The sequence below is a fragment of the Epinephelus moara genome, chromosome 17 (genome assembly GCF_006386435.1).
Source record: "Epinephelus moara isolate mb chromosome 17, YSFRI_EMoa_1.0, whole genome shotgun sequence".
NCBI classification, from domain to species: domain Eukaryota; kingdom Metazoa; phylum Chordata; class Actinopteri; order Perciformes; family Serranidae; genus Epinephelus; species Epinephelus moara.
Window position 1 is genome coordinate 22,301,480 of NC_065522.1, and position 20,357 is coordinate 22,321,836.

At 41.6% G+C, this 20,357-nt stretch overlaps 2 protein-coding genes across 3 annotated transcripts; one reads left to right on the forward strand and one right to left on the reverse strand.

Moving 5' to 3' along the window:
• Nucleotides 1-2,063: 2,063 nt before the first annotated feature.
• LOC126404127 (prostaglandin reductase 1-like) lies at nucleotides 2,064-7,774 on the reverse strand. Of its 2 annotated transcripts, none has more exons than XM_050067136.1 (9): nucleotides 7,668-7,774; nucleotides 6,859-6,983; nucleotides 6,626-6,671; nucleotides 6,461-6,520; nucleotides 5,728-5,895; nucleotides 4,427-4,700; nucleotides 4,215-4,320; nucleotides 2,668-2,786; nucleotides 2,064-2,547 (listed from the first exon to the last, which is right to left on the reverse strand). In XM_050067136.1, exons 2-9 carry the CDS (start codon nucleotides 6,962-6,964, stop codon nucleotides 2,437-2,439), a joined length of 990 nt encoding a protein of 329 aa, XP_049923093.1. In that variant the 5' UTR covers nucleotides 6,965-6,983; nucleotides 7,668-7,774; the 3' UTR covers nucleotides 2,064-2,436. The 2 variants fall into 2 exon arrangements, with proteins under 2 accessions (XP_049923093.1, XP_049923094.1); XM_050067137.1 differs by lacking the exon at nucleotides 7,668-7,774 and adding an exon at nucleotides 7,462-7,615.
• A 68-nt stretch (nucleotides 7,775-7,842) lies between these two features.
• On the forward strand, nucleotides 7,843-14,341 carry haus3 (HAUS augmin-like complex, subunit 3). The gene is made up of 6 exons (XM_050067135.1): nucleotides 7,843-7,946; nucleotides 9,867-10,919; nucleotides 11,080-11,289; nucleotides 11,514-11,746; nucleotides 12,952-13,237; nucleotides 13,715-14,341. Exons 2-6 carry the CDS (start codon nucleotides 9,891-9,893, stop codon nucleotides 13,940-13,942), a joined length of 1,986 nt encoding a protein of 661 aa, XP_049923092.1. The 5' UTR covers nucleotides 7,843-7,946; nucleotides 9,867-9,890; the 3' UTR covers nucleotides 13,943-14,341.
• The last annotated feature ends 6,016 nt before the right edge of the window (nucleotides 14,342-20,357 follow it).

A 20,357-nucleotide genomic window follows, 5' to 3' on the forward strand; every position in this document is an offset into this window, starting at 1 on the left:
TTGTCTCCCGATCAATGTATGGATTGCCTCTGTGTACTTTGTAAGCCTTTGATTTAAAGTCAATAAAGAGATTAAGCTGACTTTACACAAAAAAGGCTCCGCACACGTTCACAAATTAATAGGATTTTCTTTAATTTACCGATTACATCACCTGGTATTGTTTTTGTATATCTTATTTTTCTATCTCCAAAAGTATTCTAATAATTTCAATAATTACAGGGACACAGGTTAACTAGTACTTCAAGTCACAATGACTTGACAAATTCCTGGTTTACCGTAAACGACTGACGGCGCAGCTCAATTCCAATGTGGTATTGTGAGTAATACACTGGAAAGCGTCGCGCACGTGACTTGCCGCCATTACGTCAACGCTTTCGATTTGATTTTTAGCCTTTTAACCTTTACATTTAGGTCTCTTAATTACTACTAAACATGTAAACTACACTAGTTTAAAAATATGTCTTTATTTTTTATATGTTATTGCGCAACAAATAATTTTCCAACTGTGCCCCCAAAGTCTGTCTCAGCCAGGATTAACAGTTCGTGTATAATGTGGCTTTCAATGTGCTTAACGTATGCTCACAAAAATATTTTTAAATAGTAGACTACAGACCAGGAATATTTCTTTGTCCTTGTGACTGATAAAGTGATTTCATTTCCATCAAATGATTGTTGGCGCCCAAATTTTAAGGGCTGTTGAAATTCCAGCATCACAGTGCCATTATTTCTTATCACTTGAGCCATGAGTGGATTATGAGACAATGGGCCCCTGAGCACAAGAATGCAAAGGGCCCCACCACCTCTCCTATATAGGAACAAAACACACTTTGTAGTGGTTTTGTGTCACTTTGTATTCATTATGCATCTTTTTGTGATTTTGTTTAGTCTTTTTGTGGTAATTTAGGTGTCTTTGAGTTAATTGTCTTATTGAAGTGATTTTGTGTCTCTTTGACGTAGTTTTATGTCTTTTTTGCTGATTTTGTCGCTTCAGTCTTTTTTTGTGGTTATTTTGTGTCTCTCTGCGGTATATTTGCATCTGTTTGTGGGTTTTAAGTGTTTCCTTGTTTTCATTTTGAGTCTCTCCCTGGTTGTCACGTGACGAGTGAAGGCCAGGGGGGTGCCTGACACACCTGTTTCGCAATCCAGCTGTGACTTTAGCATTAAGCTCAGCCTCAGAGCGTTATTACTAACCAGTGCAAATTTTGGAATTGGTATATAGGAGCATTGGTTTTTCCTAAAAAGTTAAACTCCGTTCTCAGAGCATGTTTTTATTGTCTGTACCGAGGGTACGCACAGAGTTTGGTAAACAAGCATTTACGTATGCAGCTTCTTGTATGTGGACTCCTCTGCAGAAGGACTTAAAGTTGCACTCAAAACACTGTTGCAGGATTTTTGTTCACAATCTTCTATGTGCCAATGTCATGGTGTATCTTAGCTGGCCTTTGTAATCATCATCCTTTTTTGCACTTCTATGGTTCACTATTAACATACCTTTGGCTTTTCTTCATAGTAATCTTATTTTGTGTTTTATAATGCTTGTTTTGTATATTTTTATTCTGTATTTTTGTTCTGTCTTGTCTGTCTGTAACTTATGTTGCTGTCAGGACACTCGTAAAAAGAGATTTTTGATCTCAAGAGGTTTTTCTCGTTAAAGAAAAAACTGTTAGGTTTGCAGACTCCACACCTCAACACCAAAGTGGGCAAACCTTGTGCTATTCCACTGGACCAACAGCATCCGATGTTACCATGGAGCTGGGGCTCTCATCACCGCCACAACCTTATGAAATTCAAATTAGCGTCTAAAAATACAGCGTATTTCCTGATCAAACACAAAGCTGCACTTGGCAGCAGAGGGCTAACGGTGCCTGCTCTATTATCTCGACCCGACTCATTCTAAGACTGAAACAAGCACGCATCTTCAATAACTTTTTCCCCCTCCCATTTCTCCTCAGGCCTTCAATGAAGGACATGCATTAATAAATACCAGATTTACACTGCGTGGACACTCAAAGTCTGCAATATGAAGCCTGACACATGAGTAAAATGTATGATGCAAAAACAAAATTTGAGAAAACCTCCACATTTTATTACCTACACAAAAGTTCTTGCTGAATACAAAGCACACGTTACAGTGAATAATGTATGGATGTCAGCAGCAGATCTACACATCATGTTTTAAATGCATTACAAAAAGAGGCGCTTTACCATGAATGAAAACCCAAACCTAGCAGTATGGTCTCATTTTAGAGAATTAGAGTGCCAGACTTAACACTGAATCCTAAACTGAGGTTAAATATGATGTATCACATTTTTCATGGATGTCACGTTAAAATAAAAATAGCTGGTTAACTGTGTCTATTGCTCACTCCTTCATGTATTAATTCTGTTATAATCCATCAGTTGTTAATAATACTGATTCTTCTCCATTGTTCCACATCAGACTGCGACCACAGCCTTGCCGACATTTTCTCCCCGCAGCAGCCCCATAAAAGCAGCTGGCATCTTTTCAAAGCCCTTTGTGATGTGCTCCCGACACTTCAGTTTGCCCTGCAAATAAAATCACATAAATTACACTGAAGCAGAAACATGGGCACCCCTTCTAACGGAGATCAAACCTTTACTGACGAAACACACAAAACAATTCTGAATGAGATCCAGATCACTGACCTCTTTATACCATCCCAGCAGTCTCCCCTGGGTCTCGGGGTGCTTGTGCTCCCACCTGCTCTGCATGAAGCCCTCCATCTTCAGCTGCTTGAAGATCATGGTCAGGTGGGGGTACGGGCCTGAGACAGAGACAAGTGGTTGAGGAAAAAACTTTTAACTAGGTCTGTCAAGACTAAGGTCTGTTTCAACAGCTCTCTAACATTTCAGTAATGCACTGTCGCCCTCTAGTGGAGAAGATGTAAAATCATCTCAACATGTGAAGTTAAAAATGTGTTTGCACGTAATTTTTAATGCATTTCAATATTTCTTTTTCACACACAGGCAACTAAAAAGGAAGGAGTGTCTGTCTGTCTGTCCATTGATTTTCTCGACAACAGGTCATCTGATTGCCTTCCCGCTTGACGGGTGTGGTGCTGAGGACTCAAGGAAGTGCACTGTTGAGGGTGAGCTCTTTAGATCTATGGGACATATTTATCACTAATGCCTTTTGGATACACTGTGTGTCATGTATTAAAAGGTGATCCCTATTAACTGTTACACCACCTAACAGCATGCTGGGTAAAGCTCGCTCTCTATCACTCGCTTCAGTATTACTACAGCTTAAGGCAAGTTAGATTTAAGACTTTTAAAGACTCTTTTAATGCCACTTGGAATTAAATTTAAGACCAATTTTGCAAAAAGGGTTGAGACAATTTTGCCCAAATGTTTATCGAAGCATAAAACCTGATTTTTTTTGTCTTGTGGCAGAGACAAGGGGAGAAGAGAACTGGAAAATAGCTGGTGTTTGTTGGCGGGTTTTTTGTGTCTCACTCTGCATGTTGGATATCGCTGCCTTGATTCTCATCGTGGTGAGTTTGAAAAACTTCTTGCATAAAATACCTCAAGCCTCGTTAAGTATTGCCTCATATCGGCTTCAGTCATGCCGCAAAATCTTGGTTACATGGCCAGTTTTCATTGACTTTGCACTTCCCCATGTTGTCCAGCTAGCAGACAGTGGATCCTCTGCTCTGAGCATCCCCGCTGGAGACGAAATGTTATTGGTTTCACTATCCTGAGCTATGTGACGTTAATGTGAGAGGCATTTGGTAAATTATGTTTAAAAAATTGATGTTACCAATTATTTCTTATATTTTACAATACAACATCAGGAAAAAAGATTCATAAAACCCTAATTCCCATGTCTTTGCATTTTTTAAGACTTTTGAAAAATTGATTTGAGGCATTTTAATACCAATTAAGGACTTAATCTTAAATTAATGACTTGTTAAGACTTTAAGAGATGCGCAGGAACTCCAAGTACATTCAAGAACAGATGAAGAAAGGATGACTAAGAGATGCTGCATCAAGCATCAAGCTCTCTTTTCCCCGGAAATAGCCAGGCTTTAATTTCAATGATGCCATAAAACGTTAATGTGACGTGTATCCTCTAGCAATGCCAAGGGGCACAACTATGTCATGGCAGGTGGACTGCTCAGAACCCGAGGACGCGTAGCGCTGAGCGTGAAGTTGTTTCGACGAGCAGTTCTTGAGAAAACTGAAGCACGCACCTGTTTGGGGTATGGTGTCATTGTACGTGGAAATGGATCCACACACGGCTATTCTTCCAAAGTTTTTCATCTGCTGTATGGCAACACTTGTGAAAGAGCCTCCCACCTGAAATCAAGAGAAGTGTCATTTAAACTAAACATAGAAAGGAGAGCATAAATAGGAAGTGCTCAAGCACAACCTCCAGGCTCGGAGCTGCACCACCATTGCTTACATTTTCAAAGAGGCAGTCATATCCGTCTGGAGACGCCTTCCTCAGCGCCTCCTCCAGGGAGCCGACAGTCTTGTAGTTGAAGGCCTCATCAAAGCCCAGCTCTTTGAGGAAAGCCACCTTGGCATCGGACCCTGCTGAGCCCACCACCTTACAGCCCTTGATCTTGGCAATCTGGCCCACGACAGAGCCCACTGCCCCCGCTGCAGCGTTCACCAGCAGGGTCTCACCCTTCTGGAGCCCCAAGACTTCTTCTATCCCATACACGGCCGTCAGTCTGGAGAGGGCAACAAAGGGTTAAAATCCAACAACCAAAATCTGTAAAGCATGACGGTGTGTTTTTCCTCCAGGTCCACAAAAGGAGCTGCTTTAACCTTTGTTACGTAAACTCTTTGTGACTGCTTCCATGGCAAGGTTATCAGTGACTTCGGCAAAACATCTGTATGCCTGTTAATATTTTCAAAGAAAGATAAACTCTAAGTTAACTTCTTTTTTTTTTAAAAGAGATGAGAAACAACTCTCTCCCTTAAACATAAGCTGAGGAATGGCAATACTTGTTTTCAGAGTAGCATTCATGTCTAATATTTACTCAGGGAGGGCTATGTATTCTCTTTATGCATTACAGTTCACACAAAGGAGTCGCCCAAACCTTCTACTTGTTGCTACTAAGCAGTGTTTCTTACCCCCCCTGCTATTTACATTCAAAGGGACACTTCACCTCAAAACCAAAAGTACATATTTTGCTTCTTACATGTAGTGCTATTTATCAGTTAGATTCTTTTGGAGTGAGTTGCAGAGTGTTGGAGATATCAGCTGTAGAGATGTCTGCCTTCTCTCCAATATAATGGAACTAGACGGCACTCAGCTTGTGGTGCTCAAAGTGCCGCAAAATATACCTGAACAGCAATGTCTCCCCAGACAGATAATCTACAGACCTTGTTGTGAGCAGCTTCATAAGGGAGCTATTTCCTTTCTACTGAAATAAACCCGCCAACCAAATCACTGCGCAGAGGGAAGTGTGCATAAGTGGGTCATAATTTCTGCAAAGAGACATTGCGTTTGGGTTTTTCAAATGTATTTTTTTGGTGCTTTGAGAACCAACTCACACTAAAACAATCCAGGCTGACAAACAGCACTACAGGTAAGAGGTTCAATTCAGTTCAGGCAGCCTCATGTCTGTTAAACTGTTGCAGAAGCCGGAAAAACAAGTCACAGTAAACTATTTATTCTGAAGGCCCGAATGTCATGTACAGCTCCTCTGCATTCAGTTTCTACCAACAGAGGCAACCTAACATTTGTCTTACCCTGGCATGCCGAGGCCACCCAGAGCCAGGGATAACGAGACATCTTGCGGCCACTCAGGCATGATGGGAATGAGGTCTGTCCCATTGCTGACTGTATGGGTCCTCCAGCCACCCCGACCAACAACACGGCTTCCAACGGGAAATTTCGGGTTATTGCTTTGAATCACTCTACAGAAAAACAAATAACCCAGAAAAGAGAAGAAGAAAAAAGTCATTTGTCAATTGTGTGCGTCTCATGTGTTCCCACTTCAGTCTGAGGTGTCACACACAAAACACAAGATTTAACTGAAAATCAAAAAGTACTTTGGCAAAAACTATTTATGTTTTTAAGTGCGTTGCAGTGTCCTAGACAGCTGTGTGATGTCAAACCATGTGGCAAATGAGTTTTATGCATTTTGGTTCACAACAAAGTAAAGAAAATACAAAACACGTGTGTTTGAAACAGATTATTCTGATGTTGTTTGGGAAGTTTGGTCACTGAGTAATTAATGCTGCATGTTTATCATCAAAAACATTCCCACTCAAACAGATTGAGCGTCTGAACACTCAGCCAAGAACATTACAATTTGTCCGCTTTTGCTTTTTCAGTCTCTGCGAATCAAAGGCTTCGGCATGATTAACAGCAGGTGGAGGACTGGTTCAGTTTCAGTAAACATCTGGGCATGCACGGCATATCATGAGAGATTAAAGACATTCCTGCGTGTGTGTGAGTTGGTGTGTTTGTGTTCTTTACTTGGCCACTTGAGTTCCGATCATCACATCGCCTTCATTCATGCGAACCCGACTGAACGGCCTGGAGAGACAAACAGCGTGTGTTACATATGTATGCATTGTTGGATTAATGAATGCTTTGTTAAGAAGAATGTTTTTAAGATGCATTATCCCGCTCCCCGCTCACCTCATGTATGGGTCGACACTGAGGAACACTGCTTCCACAAGCACCTCTGAAACAATAAGGGACATCAGAGCAAAACAAGTGTTAACACGATATAAACAGATGGTTTCCTCACCTGCGTGTTACTCAATCAAGCATACAGTGACTCATTTAAAGCGCTGTACGTTCAATCTCCAGCATTCTCCTCTTCAAGCTTAAGTTGAGGGAATAAAGAGACAATCAGAAAATCATCTTACCCCCATCTTTCAGTGCAGGGAGCTCCTCCACCTTGAGCTCAAAGTCACTGTCCTTTGGGAAGCCGTCAAAGTGCTTGGCCAGGACCCACACCTTAGCTTGGACCATGATTCTTTGTTTGGGACAGCTGTGAGAGATGGAGCAGTTGGATGTAATCAAGCTAAGTCATTCCTGGTGCTGTGCGAAACACAACACGTTAGATTTAACTGACTCAGTTCAACTCAATATAGGTGTGTGAAACTAACTGGGTCACACACTAAATCATATGTCTTCTTATTAAAGCAGCACAAACTGAAACTGATAGGCTCTCCTTGGATTGCAGTGTCCTGGCTTCACACTCAGTAGTTATTACAACTGAAAGTGCATTGTTAAGGTACATCTATTATCTGCTATGCAAATCTGTAATTAAAGAGGAATGTATTCACCCTACACTGACATGCCTGTACACATACATAAGTACACACACATTTCAGAAAACAGGAAGGAGCAAGTCCAATAGATTACTGATTGTACAACTCAACCACAATGACTTAACTTTTTTTTTTGAACGATCTCTTTCCGGAAATCGGCTGAAAGAAAGTGAGCTCATACATAAATACACCTACCAGTAATGTCCCACTAGTAATTCACTGGAAGAAGCACACAGTTGAAAGCTGATACATGAGTGAGAGTTGAACTCTGCTGTGGTGGGGTGCCATACCAGTCTGCCTTTTGTATTCTGATGCCCCCTCCTCTATATTAGCACGTAATCCAGTTCATATGAGCATGTTAGATTAAATACAGCCCTATCAGGATTATCCATATGGCTTACCAGTTGTCGTTCTCCACACAGAGATAACAGAAGTAGTGATCTGACTGAGGACAGAAAGAGTAGGCAGCCGTGGTTTGTTGGACGCGTGGGAGGAGGGAAGGCGGGAACCAACTTTCAATCCGCAAATGCGATTGGTTGGAAGGCTGACGCAGCCTCCAATGTATGACGCAGAACGTCACGTCGTCCCTGCCTGTTGACGTCAGGTCATTTTGGATGTGTGGCGCGAGCGCATAACGGCTAGGACGGAATGCTAACAAAACGGAGTTCCTGAATAAAATTGTAAGTAATGCAGTGATATTTTCCGATAGTTGTTGTTGTTAAAAGTTGACTTTTGTTGGTTAGAAAATACACGAACACGTTGCTTTCGACAAAACTGACAACGGTTGTTAGCAAAGTTGCTACAACTATTTGCTAGCCGAGTAGCGCACCGCAGCTGTTAAGCTAACTTAGTGAAGCTAACTGTTGTGGCGCATCTGTTCGCTAGCAAAACACAAAAAGGGAAATAGTTATGACACTTACACTCGATGACAGCCGCGAAAATTTGCCTATTTTCGGCCGCAGTACATCCCAGTTACAATTAATACACCAGCATGTATTTGCGGAAACACCGAAAGCAGCAATAATTGTTAGAAACGTACAGACGTTTTCCTTAACGTTTCTCTAACGGTCGACTGCGGCGTAACCGTTAAGGTTAGCTCACTTGTCCTAAAGATTCAGAGGCTATGTTGTAATTAATGTTACCGAAACGTTGCTTGTGACTAAAAAAGGCTGCTAGTTTTAGGTTGAAAGATACATCGCTGTGATGGTGGTATTGTGAGAAGAGGTGTGTCAGGGTGTCTACAAATCCTTAAAATGTCTTAAAATGCTTTGAAGTAAGTCTTGTTAATAGAAGGTCTTAAATTGTCCTAAATTCAGATTCGATGGGTCTTATATATTGTCGGTCACATTAACGTGAAAATGTCTCCAGCCTGACAGCCCCACTGACTGTTTACAGTCATTGGACAGACCAAAGAAAAATATTGCAATAATAAATATCATTTATGACAGCGATGAGATTTTATTCTTTTTACATTTAAAACACATTAAATGTGAACTCATCATTGTGTTTACATGGAAAGAGTACTTAACGTTACAGGTTTGTGTCTCTCTCTCTCTCTCTCACACACACACACACATGTATATAAAATGTGTATTTCCATTGCAGGTTTGGTCTTAAATTTCATATAAGGTGGTATTAAAAAAAGTCTGAAATTTAACTTGGTTATATCTGTAGACACCCTGTGTGAGATATCAGTGTTTCTGTTATCACAATATCGTAACGTTACACCACCTTATCTAGTCTATTCTTGATTTTTAAAGGCTGCAATGGCTGTTTACAATATACTTATCTAAACGTTAATTAAATATAAATTAAGTGAACAGTTATAAGTGCACAGCAAAATGTGCCAAATGTTGGGTGAGCCTCGCCCTGTTTATCCATCATAATTGTTAACCTACATATTATTAATGACTCCAAGAGAAAATATTCCTTGATATTAAGGTTTTTTCCTAAGCAGGGATATCCTGGATTTTTTTCCCTACATTATGTTACTACACAGTACACACTTACTCTAAAAGCTCACATTAAATTATAGGAACTCTTGAAGCTGTTTAAAAGAGATGTTGATTCAACTTTGGTCATTCTTGAGGCTGTTTTCGTCGTGCTGTTGAATTGTGTTGTGTTATACTATAAATTAATCTGATATTAAAGGGGGCATAATATTAATGACACAATACATTTCAACAGCACCATAAACTGTCTGCAAAAATTGTACATTAAAACCACATAGAGGATGAGCATCAATATCTTCTGACATATCAATAATTTTACCTGCTTCTATTTATTATGTGTGCTTTGTGGGTCACTGTTGCATGTTATAAAATGATTCCAGTGTTTTAATGGAGTGCAGCAAGGTGTTTTTAACAGCTGGATTACCTGAAACAAACAAAAAAGACCAGATGTGGATTGGGATTTATATAGATAAACAGGATTTTTGAGTGCCTGGAATATCCCTGATCCAAAGCATGCATGACATCCCTAGTTTCAAGAGATCATGAATATGCTTTGCTATATGTAATCTCACTGTTTTTGTATTGGTCTTCACCTTATCCTCCACGATCCACATTGTGCTGCTGTGTGACTGGCTCGCACATTATAAGGGGCACATAGTGCTGAGAGCCACCATGTTAGACGGTGGCCAGTTTGTGGAGGCCGTGGGCCGTCTAGGTTATCCTGGTGCATCATCGCTGAAGGCGTCCGACTTCGACTGGCTGTTTGACTGTGCCCCAGAGAACCTTCACTTCTTGCGCTTTGTCTGTCGGACCCTCAACCAAAGCAATGTTCTCACCACGGAGGAGGCACGTGCTTATCAGGAGCTACGCAAGTCCGGCAAGCCATTTCTGGATGAAGCAGCCCTGGGCGAGGTCCTTAAAACCATTGGACCTTCAGATGGGAGCAGTGCAAACATGCTAGGGCCCTCTTCTTCATCTTCATCGTCCGTGTTTGCAGCTGAGGGGGATGTAGCTATAGAGGACTTGGAGGCAGAACTTCAGGCACTGCGTAAAGAGAAAGAGCTGAAGCAACAGCGGTATAACAGGTTGCAGGTTGTAGCCACCTCCCGTGCAGATGTTGACCTACGACTTAATGCAGAGCTGGAGAGCGCTGCACGTAAACTAAAGGAGGCCAGTGCTTCCATTGCAGCTGAGAATGCTGACACCAATTCTCTATTACAAAACCTAACAGAGGAGGTGAGAAAGCTTTCTTCATATCTCCCACTTCAGCCACAGGCCAATCACAAAGGAAAAGGAGAACCTGTGGCCCCTCCAAACCCTTCTATCTCCAAAAGTCCCTCTGTCCTCCTCTCTCAGCTGCCCTTGGATCCCTACCTGCACCAGGAGGAGCTCAACACTAAAACACTAGCTGCTTTCACTCAAAAGCATTTCTTCCAGGGCATCTCTGACATTGTTGAGACTTCTTGCTCTGAGCGCTTCCAGGTCCTTGACCTCAGTTCTTGTGAAGATAAAGAGGATGAAGAGAGTGAGCACGAGGAAAGAGAGAGGGAAGAGCGAGTGGTGGAGCACAGGAGAACAGAGATGGCCAGGCTGCAGTGGTCTCATATTGTGGCCCAGCACCAACTGATGCAGGCCACGGCAGAGGAGAAGAGTGTTAAGGCTGGACTGGACTGGCTTTCTGAGAAGTCCTCTCATACCAAGGTAAAGCAGACATATGTGTGTTATTATTCCCTAAACAATATCAGAGCTCTCATTATATGCTCAGTTATTACGATTCTGGCTTCTTGTCTCAAGCTCTCGTTCATATCTCAAGTACTCATGTCTCAAGCTCTCCTTTGCCTCTGTCTCTTCACTCTACCAGAGCATTTCCATGTCCTCCTCACTGCATGTCCGCGAGGTTGCTTCCAGGAAGGAGCTGCAGGCAGTGGAGGCTGAGCTGGAGGCCCTGCTCCAAGGACCAGTACCTACTGCCCTTAGAGAGTCAGCCAGGTTGATTAATGTGCCGATAGTGAGGGGAGACCTGGCTCTGCAACTAGCCAGGCAGGACTACTACACCTCCAGACAGGATCAGGTAAGTTAGTAATATATCACTTATTCCACTCTGTTTTCTGTAAAAACTTGTATTTCACAGAGGTAAGGGTTCAGGGTTAGCCATCAGTCAGCTCTGATTAAGCTGCTAAGAATTCAACTGTTTTGCTTGAAAACATGAGATATGGGGTGCATACAAACATAATGTTAGAACTTTGTCCTCTTGTTTGTTCAACAGCCATAGTAAACTGAACATTTTCCTCCTAGGTACGAGACTACCTACTCCGCCAAAAGGCGTCCTTTGACCTGGTGCTCCTTGGGCAGGAGATGGAGTTTAGGAGGTGGAGGACATGTCTTAAGCAGCTGGGAGAAGTAAATAGCAGACTGGTAAAGGAAGGTGAAGCAGCAGCCCTCAGAATTGAGTCCCTGGCACACCCTGAGCTGGCTATCAACCCCAGGCCCAACCCTATCATCAGCTCCAAGGATGCAGCCTTCAGCAGGTAAGAAGCCTTGAGCTTCTCTCACAATGCTATAGACTTGTTAAAGAGCTGAACCTGTCTGGGGCTAGCCTGGAAAAATCGGCACGCTCATGTATTATTAACTCTGGCAGATGAGTCTGGTCCTCCTCAGGTTCAAACAGATTTCTAGCCGATGTGGCCCAGGGTGGCCACATCATGCACCTTCGCATCAAGGACATTACAGCCAGCATAAACCTAGCTCAGTAAATAGAAGCGCCCTTTTTGGTCTAGTATGTCTAATAATTCTAATAATTTATCCTTTCTGTCTTTACAGATAAAGACGTGGGTTTTTTTTGTAATTAGGCTCTTATCTTTAGGCTTGCTAACTTATGAAACTCAAACTAAATTTGCTCTGATTACAGTAGGCACCACAGGTGAGTACACGTAGACTAATCTGACAGTGAAACTGTAGAGTTTGCTTTGTGCAGGTTTATTTTCCTCAAATGAATGTTACAAGTAAACCAAGTGGTCCCAGGAGACAACTAACAAGACAAAATTCTTAGTTTTATACAGAAATCAGGGTGGAGGCACCCGTCTGAGACTGACCTGTTGACAGGCTAGTGGCTTGTATTATTTACTCCATACTTAGCCTGTTTCCTCATACACTCCCTACTTGAATGACAACCAGGTCATCATGACCTTGCTGAGACATTGTCTGGTGCAAACTGTTCTATTCCTGGAAGTTACTACGTCAGTCGGTCTTTTGAAGCCTCTTTCCTTGTCCATGAGACGGCTAGGTATATGCCACATTGCCGTGGTCACGTCACATACACTAATCATCATCAGCTATTAGTTTTAACTGACTTACTGCTATACACGTCGCATAATTAATCAGATGTCATTACAGTCGAGGACAGAGGATGGATGGATTTGCTCTCACCCTGAGTTGGGCCTTTAACTTTACTGATTCACCAGTACATAATGAGAGCTTTTATGATTAGCTGTGAGGATCACACAACTGTAGAACAACAGAATTGCTAGAATGTAACTCGGTTAATTCACTAGTTCATTTATTCATCCACATGTGAATATTTGCACACTCAAACCAGGATTATTCACTCACCTCCTCTGAAATACTGTGCCACTATGTTTGCTGCTTTGTGCCAGTGACACTCTTTGTCCTTCTTAATATGCTGACTGTCTCACTTTGGAATATAATTCAGTGTTGCATGCAACTCTTTTCTCAGGCTGCTCCAGATCCTTGACCACAATTCAGACCATGGCCGATCAGAGCCTTTTCGGACATATGAAGCATTAGACCATGCTGCGCGTGACCTCGCAGGCAACCTCAAGGCGACCCAAGATGCTCTAGCTGGTGCTGGTCGTGAGCAGTACTACACAGCTGCTCGTCTTAATGGTGACTGTGAGGCGCTCCACAGGGCGATGTACACAGAGCTGCAGCAGCTGGTCTTAGGGCCGCAGGTACGTCCAATGGCCATCACTGACCAGCAGCTGCTCTGCCCCAATGCACAGGTGGGTTTGTTTCCTTTTTTATTTTAAGCACAGTCATCTTGGTCAACCATACAGAGTGCTAATCCATGTGAGTCAGCTGAATTTAGTTTACTTGTCACTTTTGGTGAGGGAAGCTGGTAGCACAGTATGTTTTATCTTTTGCACATTCTTCTCATATGTCACTCTGTCAAGCACTTATTAAAAAAAGACAGGTGTAAAAGCACTGCATGATTTATGGCTCGAAGGAGGAACTGCTTTGCTGCATGACACAAGCTTCAGTATCAGGAACTGTGTTGTAGTTTATATTAACACATTATGTCTGTTATTTGAGATTTTAACAGAAATATTTGCAAATAGGTTCATTAATTATCTTGATAAAATAGTCCTTATTTGCATTACTAGTTATGTTTGATTTATATGTGCTCACCTAGCTAATTGCTGTTTATTCCTTTTGTTTTTCTTTTTTTATTTCTCATCTCTCCTCCTTTCTCTCTACAGGAGCTAACAGTGAAGCTTGTGAAAGCAGAGTCTCAGCTGCAGAGTTTGCAGCATATAATGCAAGAAATCATGGGGGAGGTCAAAGCCAAGCGTTCTCAGCTGGAGCGCAATGCCCTCCTCAGGCGGGAGAGGGAATTGTACGTCTACTTTCACTTGGATCCCCGGCTGCTGCAGAAAGTAGTGGAAGATCTGGAGCGCAAAATGGCTGAGAAGAGAGGACTGCAGTAAAGTCTGCCAGAATGAATGAGGAGCGCTCATTGTCAGCTCAACCTAAACGGTTTCTGTGCTAAGGAAGTCAACCTTTGTTATAAGGCTTGGAGATATCTCATGAGTACACCGTGCTTTCAGCAGAAGAGGTTTATTAAATAAGCCGTGCTCTGGTGCAGTGTGAATCTTCTGAAAGTTTGCACCTTCACTTGGTTTGTGCAGGAGGTGGTCATCAACCCCTTGAGTGTTCATCTTTGGGACACTCAACTTGGGAACAAAGTTTTGTTGTATACGAGCAGTGCTGCTTATATGATGATTGGGATTTATTTGAGTGTTTACTTCAAACAAATTTTACATGTGATTCTAAAATGTCCTTGTTTCCCTTTTTCATCTGATAAATAAAATAAAATCTTATCTTTATGAAGGTTTAGTTGTGATTTTTTTTTTTTAAATGTAAGTCTGTTTCTGGAGGGTAAGAAGCATACTTGGTATTGTCTGCTGTGCAAAATACCCCAGTCAATAGTTTTTTGCACATTATTGGATGTGTTTTTGAGATGCCTGTTAAAACCAAGTCTGTTTCTGTATCTGACCTAACTCTCCCTATTGTCCATTTAGGCTGTTGGCAGGTAAAGAGTCAGATATCCTCGAGTAGAGAGAAAGAATATGAGGCATCCTGTCAGGGAGGAGATGGAGCAGTCTAGCAGCAGGTTGTACTCAGGAACTCTGTCCCAGGAGGCCCAGAAGATCCTGGCTGTTCTGCGGGCCCAGAGTCTACATGCAGCCAGACGCAGTCACAGCTACTCCTACAATCACAGGCAAAGTCAGTCAGGGCACAAGCATAGAAAATCTTCCTTAAGCTCATTGCAGTATATTTTGAGTATATTTCTACTTAAATATTGATTGGCATTATTAAAACCAGAATAAATTAGTGTTGTCAGCTAAGAAACATTTGGATATATTGTAAAATATTTTTACGGGATTTCCAATGGTCCTTGAAATCTTTTAAAGATTGTCATTTGAGGGGAAAAAAATCAAAGTGTTTGAAACAAACATGGGTCATTGAAAGTGTTTGAATTTGTGTATTTTTTTTTTTTCCAGGAATAGAAATCAGCGCTCTTTTTATATTGTGTGCCATAACTAACAGATTAGTTGAGAAGTGTTTATGCATTCAAGCTTCTCTCTCTCTTTTTAATTGTCTGTGAGCTTCTGTAAGGTCTCATAGTTCCTATTGTAACAGAAATCAACCTTGATCTGTGTGTCAAACTATGCCCATGTTGGGTCCTTAAATTTGTGGGAACTGGACCAAGAAAGTCCTTTGAATTTTTATTAAGGTCTAATTTAGCTCTAGAATTATTATAAGCCTTTTGTAACTGTTTTGAAGTTCAGTAATTCAACAAAAAAAACTGATGGAACATGTGTACTTTACAAATTACAGTGACATACATCATTACTTGACTGGACAAACAGTTGCTTTAAATATTAAGCTTGGTTTTTAAGTCCTTTTGTGTTAGAAAATTGGCCACTTAGTCGGCATGTATTGTATGCATATAATGTTAAGCAAGACAAGATGTAGGATTTACAGGTCAGACTGTCTTTAAATTTAATACTTTATATAAATTGCTTTTCAATTCTTTCCAGAGAGTTCATGGTGTTTGCCTTTGTTGTGTGTGTAGTAGTGGAGAGGTATAATGGCAGCCAGAGGGAGCCATGGGCTCAGAGCAGCAGGAGCATGAGTCAGGAGGAGAGCAAGGAAGGAGACTCAGACCGGTACGTCAGATTAATAAATAAAAGCTACACACAGATGGGAAAACATGCACTTATGTTCAGTTAGAGTAGCCACTGTATTCGTATCTTATTCCTACTGTAGTCAGGGTGCCATTATTTACATAAGAAGGTTGGTGCAGAAGATTCTTGGCCTACATGCTGTAAACAAGGGCAAAAGGACATCCCACTGAATTTTGAAATAAAGCCTATTTAATTGTTGGGTTTAACTGTTCTATTATAGGTAGTAGTAATTGGTTATAATTGTAAAGTTTCTAAATGATTTTATATACTGACGCGATAATCTCATCTAATCCTTAATGTGCAAATGTAAACCAGAAAAAGTAAAAGAAATCCCTCTGCCACTGTTACGGTTCAGACCATGGTTCAGGCCCCAGTTGTCCTCCTATTCCACTTCTTACCGTGACGCCTCCCACCAGCCGCAGAGCTCTCAGACCTCGGCCTGCTATCAGCACTTGCAGACACCAGACTGCTCCCTGTCATCCCAGGCCTCCTCCGGTTCCTCCTCCTGCTGGGATTCCTCACTCCAAAGGCAGGTGACTCAGACTGAAGCCCATTATCGCTGCTCACAGATTTATTCCCACACAAAGTGCTCCGAACCCCCTGCTTGCCCATTAAGTCAGGCTCTGTCATTCACTCAGCATGAGGAGACAGTGGCATCTTTCTCCCATAGAGACAGATACACCCTGTCGCTCCAAACACCCGAGAGACTTTGTGAACATCAAGCTACACCCTGGAGAAAGTAAGTAGCGAGGAAATTGGGGTTCATATTCTATGGCTGTTATCATAGTTAAGTGTGTTAATGTATGTGTGCATATAACATGCTTGAGAGTAACTGATGTATTAAGTAATTTTCATGGTTGAAGAGAATATTTTGTCACTTTTCCTTAAGGTATTTATATAACGTTGGATAACAGAGGAAAGCAGTCTGGGGTTTTGCATGTATTAATGATCTTCTGTTGCCAATTTTGTGAGTGAAAAGCATGCATTATAAATTTAGCATACTCTGTCTTCTACTTTCATAGCTCTGCTGAAGAAATCAGGCCGCCTTTCATCCACAATCTTTCTCCATACGACGAGGATCCTGATGAGGGTTTGTGCCCCACAACTGAGCACCCTAATACCCATAAAGCGGAGCCTACTTTGGCTTGTCACCAACTTTCCTCCTGCCTTATAGTAAGTGAAGAGACAGATAATGACGCATCAGGGGCACAGAAAGAAAACAAAGACACAGAGAGCTGGCATATCACCAGAGAGAAGCTTGACCACACAGTAGTTTCAGACAGCCAGACAAAGTGGAAGCCGACTCTATCCACCCCCAGTGCAGAGGTCATTAGTGAAGAAGATGGAGGCATACTGAATCACAAGTCAGCAGAAGAGGTTCAGCAAATATTCTACTCAGAAAATATAATGCAGGCAGGTGCAGCAGAAATGTCAGACAGAGGTCATAAAGTTCAGGAGGATGCACCCATACCAGATGAGAGAGGATCAGCCAATGAAATGGAAGGACATACACCCTCAGAAACCAATGAGAACACTAGTGTAGACAGGAATTTGAACTCGATATTTACAACTAATTTGGATGACAGCGTGCTTTGTTATTCTAAGCAAGCAAAGTTGGGTCAGGAAGAAGATAATGACTTGGAGTATAGAGTTGATAGATCTGAAATCAAAGGAGTTGAACATCTGCTTGGCATTGAGAAGATAGAGATATCTGTGGGATACCATACTGGCAGTCCAAAAAAGATCTCCATATCTTTAGAAAGGGAAGAACACAAGGTTAGTCACCGCCAATCTGAAAACACTCAGGGAATGAGTCAGACTGTGACTGAAACAGCAGAGAAGCAGCACACAGAAAACCCACTAATGCAGTGCGAGCCCACCAAATTAGTCCTGGGTGACATTGCCGCTGATAACCCGGAGAGAACCACAGAGGAAAGAGGAGATGTGATGGAGGTCGTTATGGGAGTGCAGAGGGAGAGCATTGCGGGCATTGATACAAGCATTGAAGAAAAGATGGAGACAGAGCAGCACCATTATTCTGATGTTCCAACAAGAGAAAGCCAGAGTGAGACAGACAATAGAGAGGTCAGTGAGTTACCTGAGACTGGAGAGAGGGGGGAAGACAGAAATGAGTCTGCGGTGCCACCTGTGGACAGCCAAAATGAGAGTACGTCTGCAGGTGAGTGCATGATTGATGATGCTGTTTTACATAATCATAGTTTCTTAAACGTGATTATTTTGGAAATTGTGTCTGGAGTATTTATACTCAATTTGTCTGGATTAGTGTCATTAGTTTTGTAGTTATATAATCATACCCTGCCTGAAAGTAATTGAGGAGGCTGAGAAGTTGGAAATTAGTTTTTCAGTTCATACTGAATGTCACCTTTAAACACTGTGATGAATTTTTGACTAATGTGTAGTTCAACCAATCACCACTAGAGTGTGCTCCAGTACTTTTCTGTGCAAGTGCTGAAACCAACTGCAGGAGTAAATGCACTCCAATACAAACGGTGTAATTATTTGTAGTCAGTTAGTCGCACTAAGAATTCACTAAACCACTCTTTCTTTTCAAACAATTAAGGAATATCAATGCTATGTATTGAAAGGGGAAAGAAACTCAAAGTATATATAAAATGCTACTTGTCAAAGTCAGAGTACTGGAGCTATATCACATTAATATGGCCCACTGAACACACTATTACAGTGTTAAAGTCCAAAAAGCTTCTCTTAAAGTCAAGTAACTTCTCAGTTCAGTTCTCTGACTCATATTGAAGTTGTGGGTAGGCCTGTTACAATAAGTACTTTTGTTGGACAATATATTGTCCCAGAAATAAGTATGATGTCATTTTATGACCATTTTATGCCACTGATATAATGATAATATAATATCGTAATAAAACAGGTACACCCTTTCAAAGACAAATGAATGTTCAGACATTGGAATAGAAATAAAAAAAATATCAATTAAAATATCTTAGTTAAATAAAACATAAATCAATAATATAAAACATAAAACCACACAACCATAAATAAAAATAAAAAGGCACGTACTTGCACTTAAATAAGTATTAAACATTTGATACAGGGGAAAAAAGTAATTTCCTAACAGGCAATATACTGACAATCCAGTTTCTCAGTGGTTAGGACCTTTGTTAACAAAGTGCAAAGTAACACTATATTAGCTACAAGTAAGATATAAGTAGCATTAACAACATGTAGAACAAAGTAACATCATTGACATGGGCCTTTAGGTTAGTTGCGTTGGCAAAGCGGCTCATTTACATTAATAGGTTCTCCTCTCTCATTCAGCCTAAACCCAAAATGTTCCCACACTGGAGCTGTGGGGAGCAGCTTTGAAACCAAGCGCACTGGACGTATTCAGTCAGTAGCTGTTGGGAAAACCACCTAGCCTCGATGTTAGCTTTACCACACCTGGTTCTCTGTCACTGTGTGCGTGCATGTGTGCGTGCGTGCGTGCGTGAGTCTATGTGTGGCACACTGAGCAGAAGTAGTGCAACTAGAAATGACAGCAAAATGTGTCTCAGCATAGATTATTTTCCGTTCATGCGGTGCTGCGTCCAAGGCTTACAATGGTCTGGAAATCCCTGCTGTTTATTCTGCCATCATGTTGACTAAAATGTTGGTGAGAGTCTTATAGGATCAAACATGTAAACACAAGGGCAGTTTCACATGATTTATTTATTTATTTCAGCGTTTATTTGGAAGAGATGACCTCAATAATTGTTTATGACCTTGATAATTAGATAACGTAATTATTGTGACATGCCTTTGCTGCCAGTCAGTAGTTCAGACAAAGTAGCAGGGGGGTTGCCAAAGCATTTGAAGTTGTCTAAAACTCCTGCCAGCAGATTTCAGCCATCTTTCTTTCATCGGAGTAGCGATGACAGAGCAGTGCTGAGGACACTCAGCGCTGATGAGGGATGTTGTGTGCCTGCTCACATTACAGCCGCAGGAAGGTAGCTTGAGTCTCAGCTGCTGAGACAATGCTGAGTCAACTCACATCCACATCCACAAACACACACTCAACAACGCACACGCAAACAAGTTGCAAGTTGTGTTTTAACAAAATGTCAGTTTGGTCTTAGCCAGGGTTATTTTTTAGTGTTGGCTGACCTTGTCTCGCCTCACACTGCTGAGGTCACACACATGCCTTGTGTAAGAGCTCAAACATGGTTACATAACAGAGTGGGATCATTGATTGAGAAAAGTGATGATCTGATAGAAATGCTCTTAACTCCTCCCCTCTAGAGGACTCAGGTCGAGAAAGTTGTGCCATGCCAATACTGTCCCAGGAGTGCAGGGTAAAAAGGTCAGGATTCAGAGCTCCCTGTCTCCATGGGAACTACCAGCACCATGGCAATGTACAAGTGAGTGTCTATGGAGCAAGTCTGTAATATTATCAACATTATGTTACATGACAACTAGAGCATTAGGAAAGTATTCAGACTCCTACATTTTTTAAGATTAGTTTTTTCCTCACTCTGCTCTCAACACTCTTTATCAAAAAGGAAAAACTGAAATATGACACTGACATACAGTAAGTGTTCAGACCCTTTACTCAGTAGTCAGTTGTAGCATTTTTGGCAACGATTGCAGTCTTCTTGGGTATGACACCACACACACGCTTTGC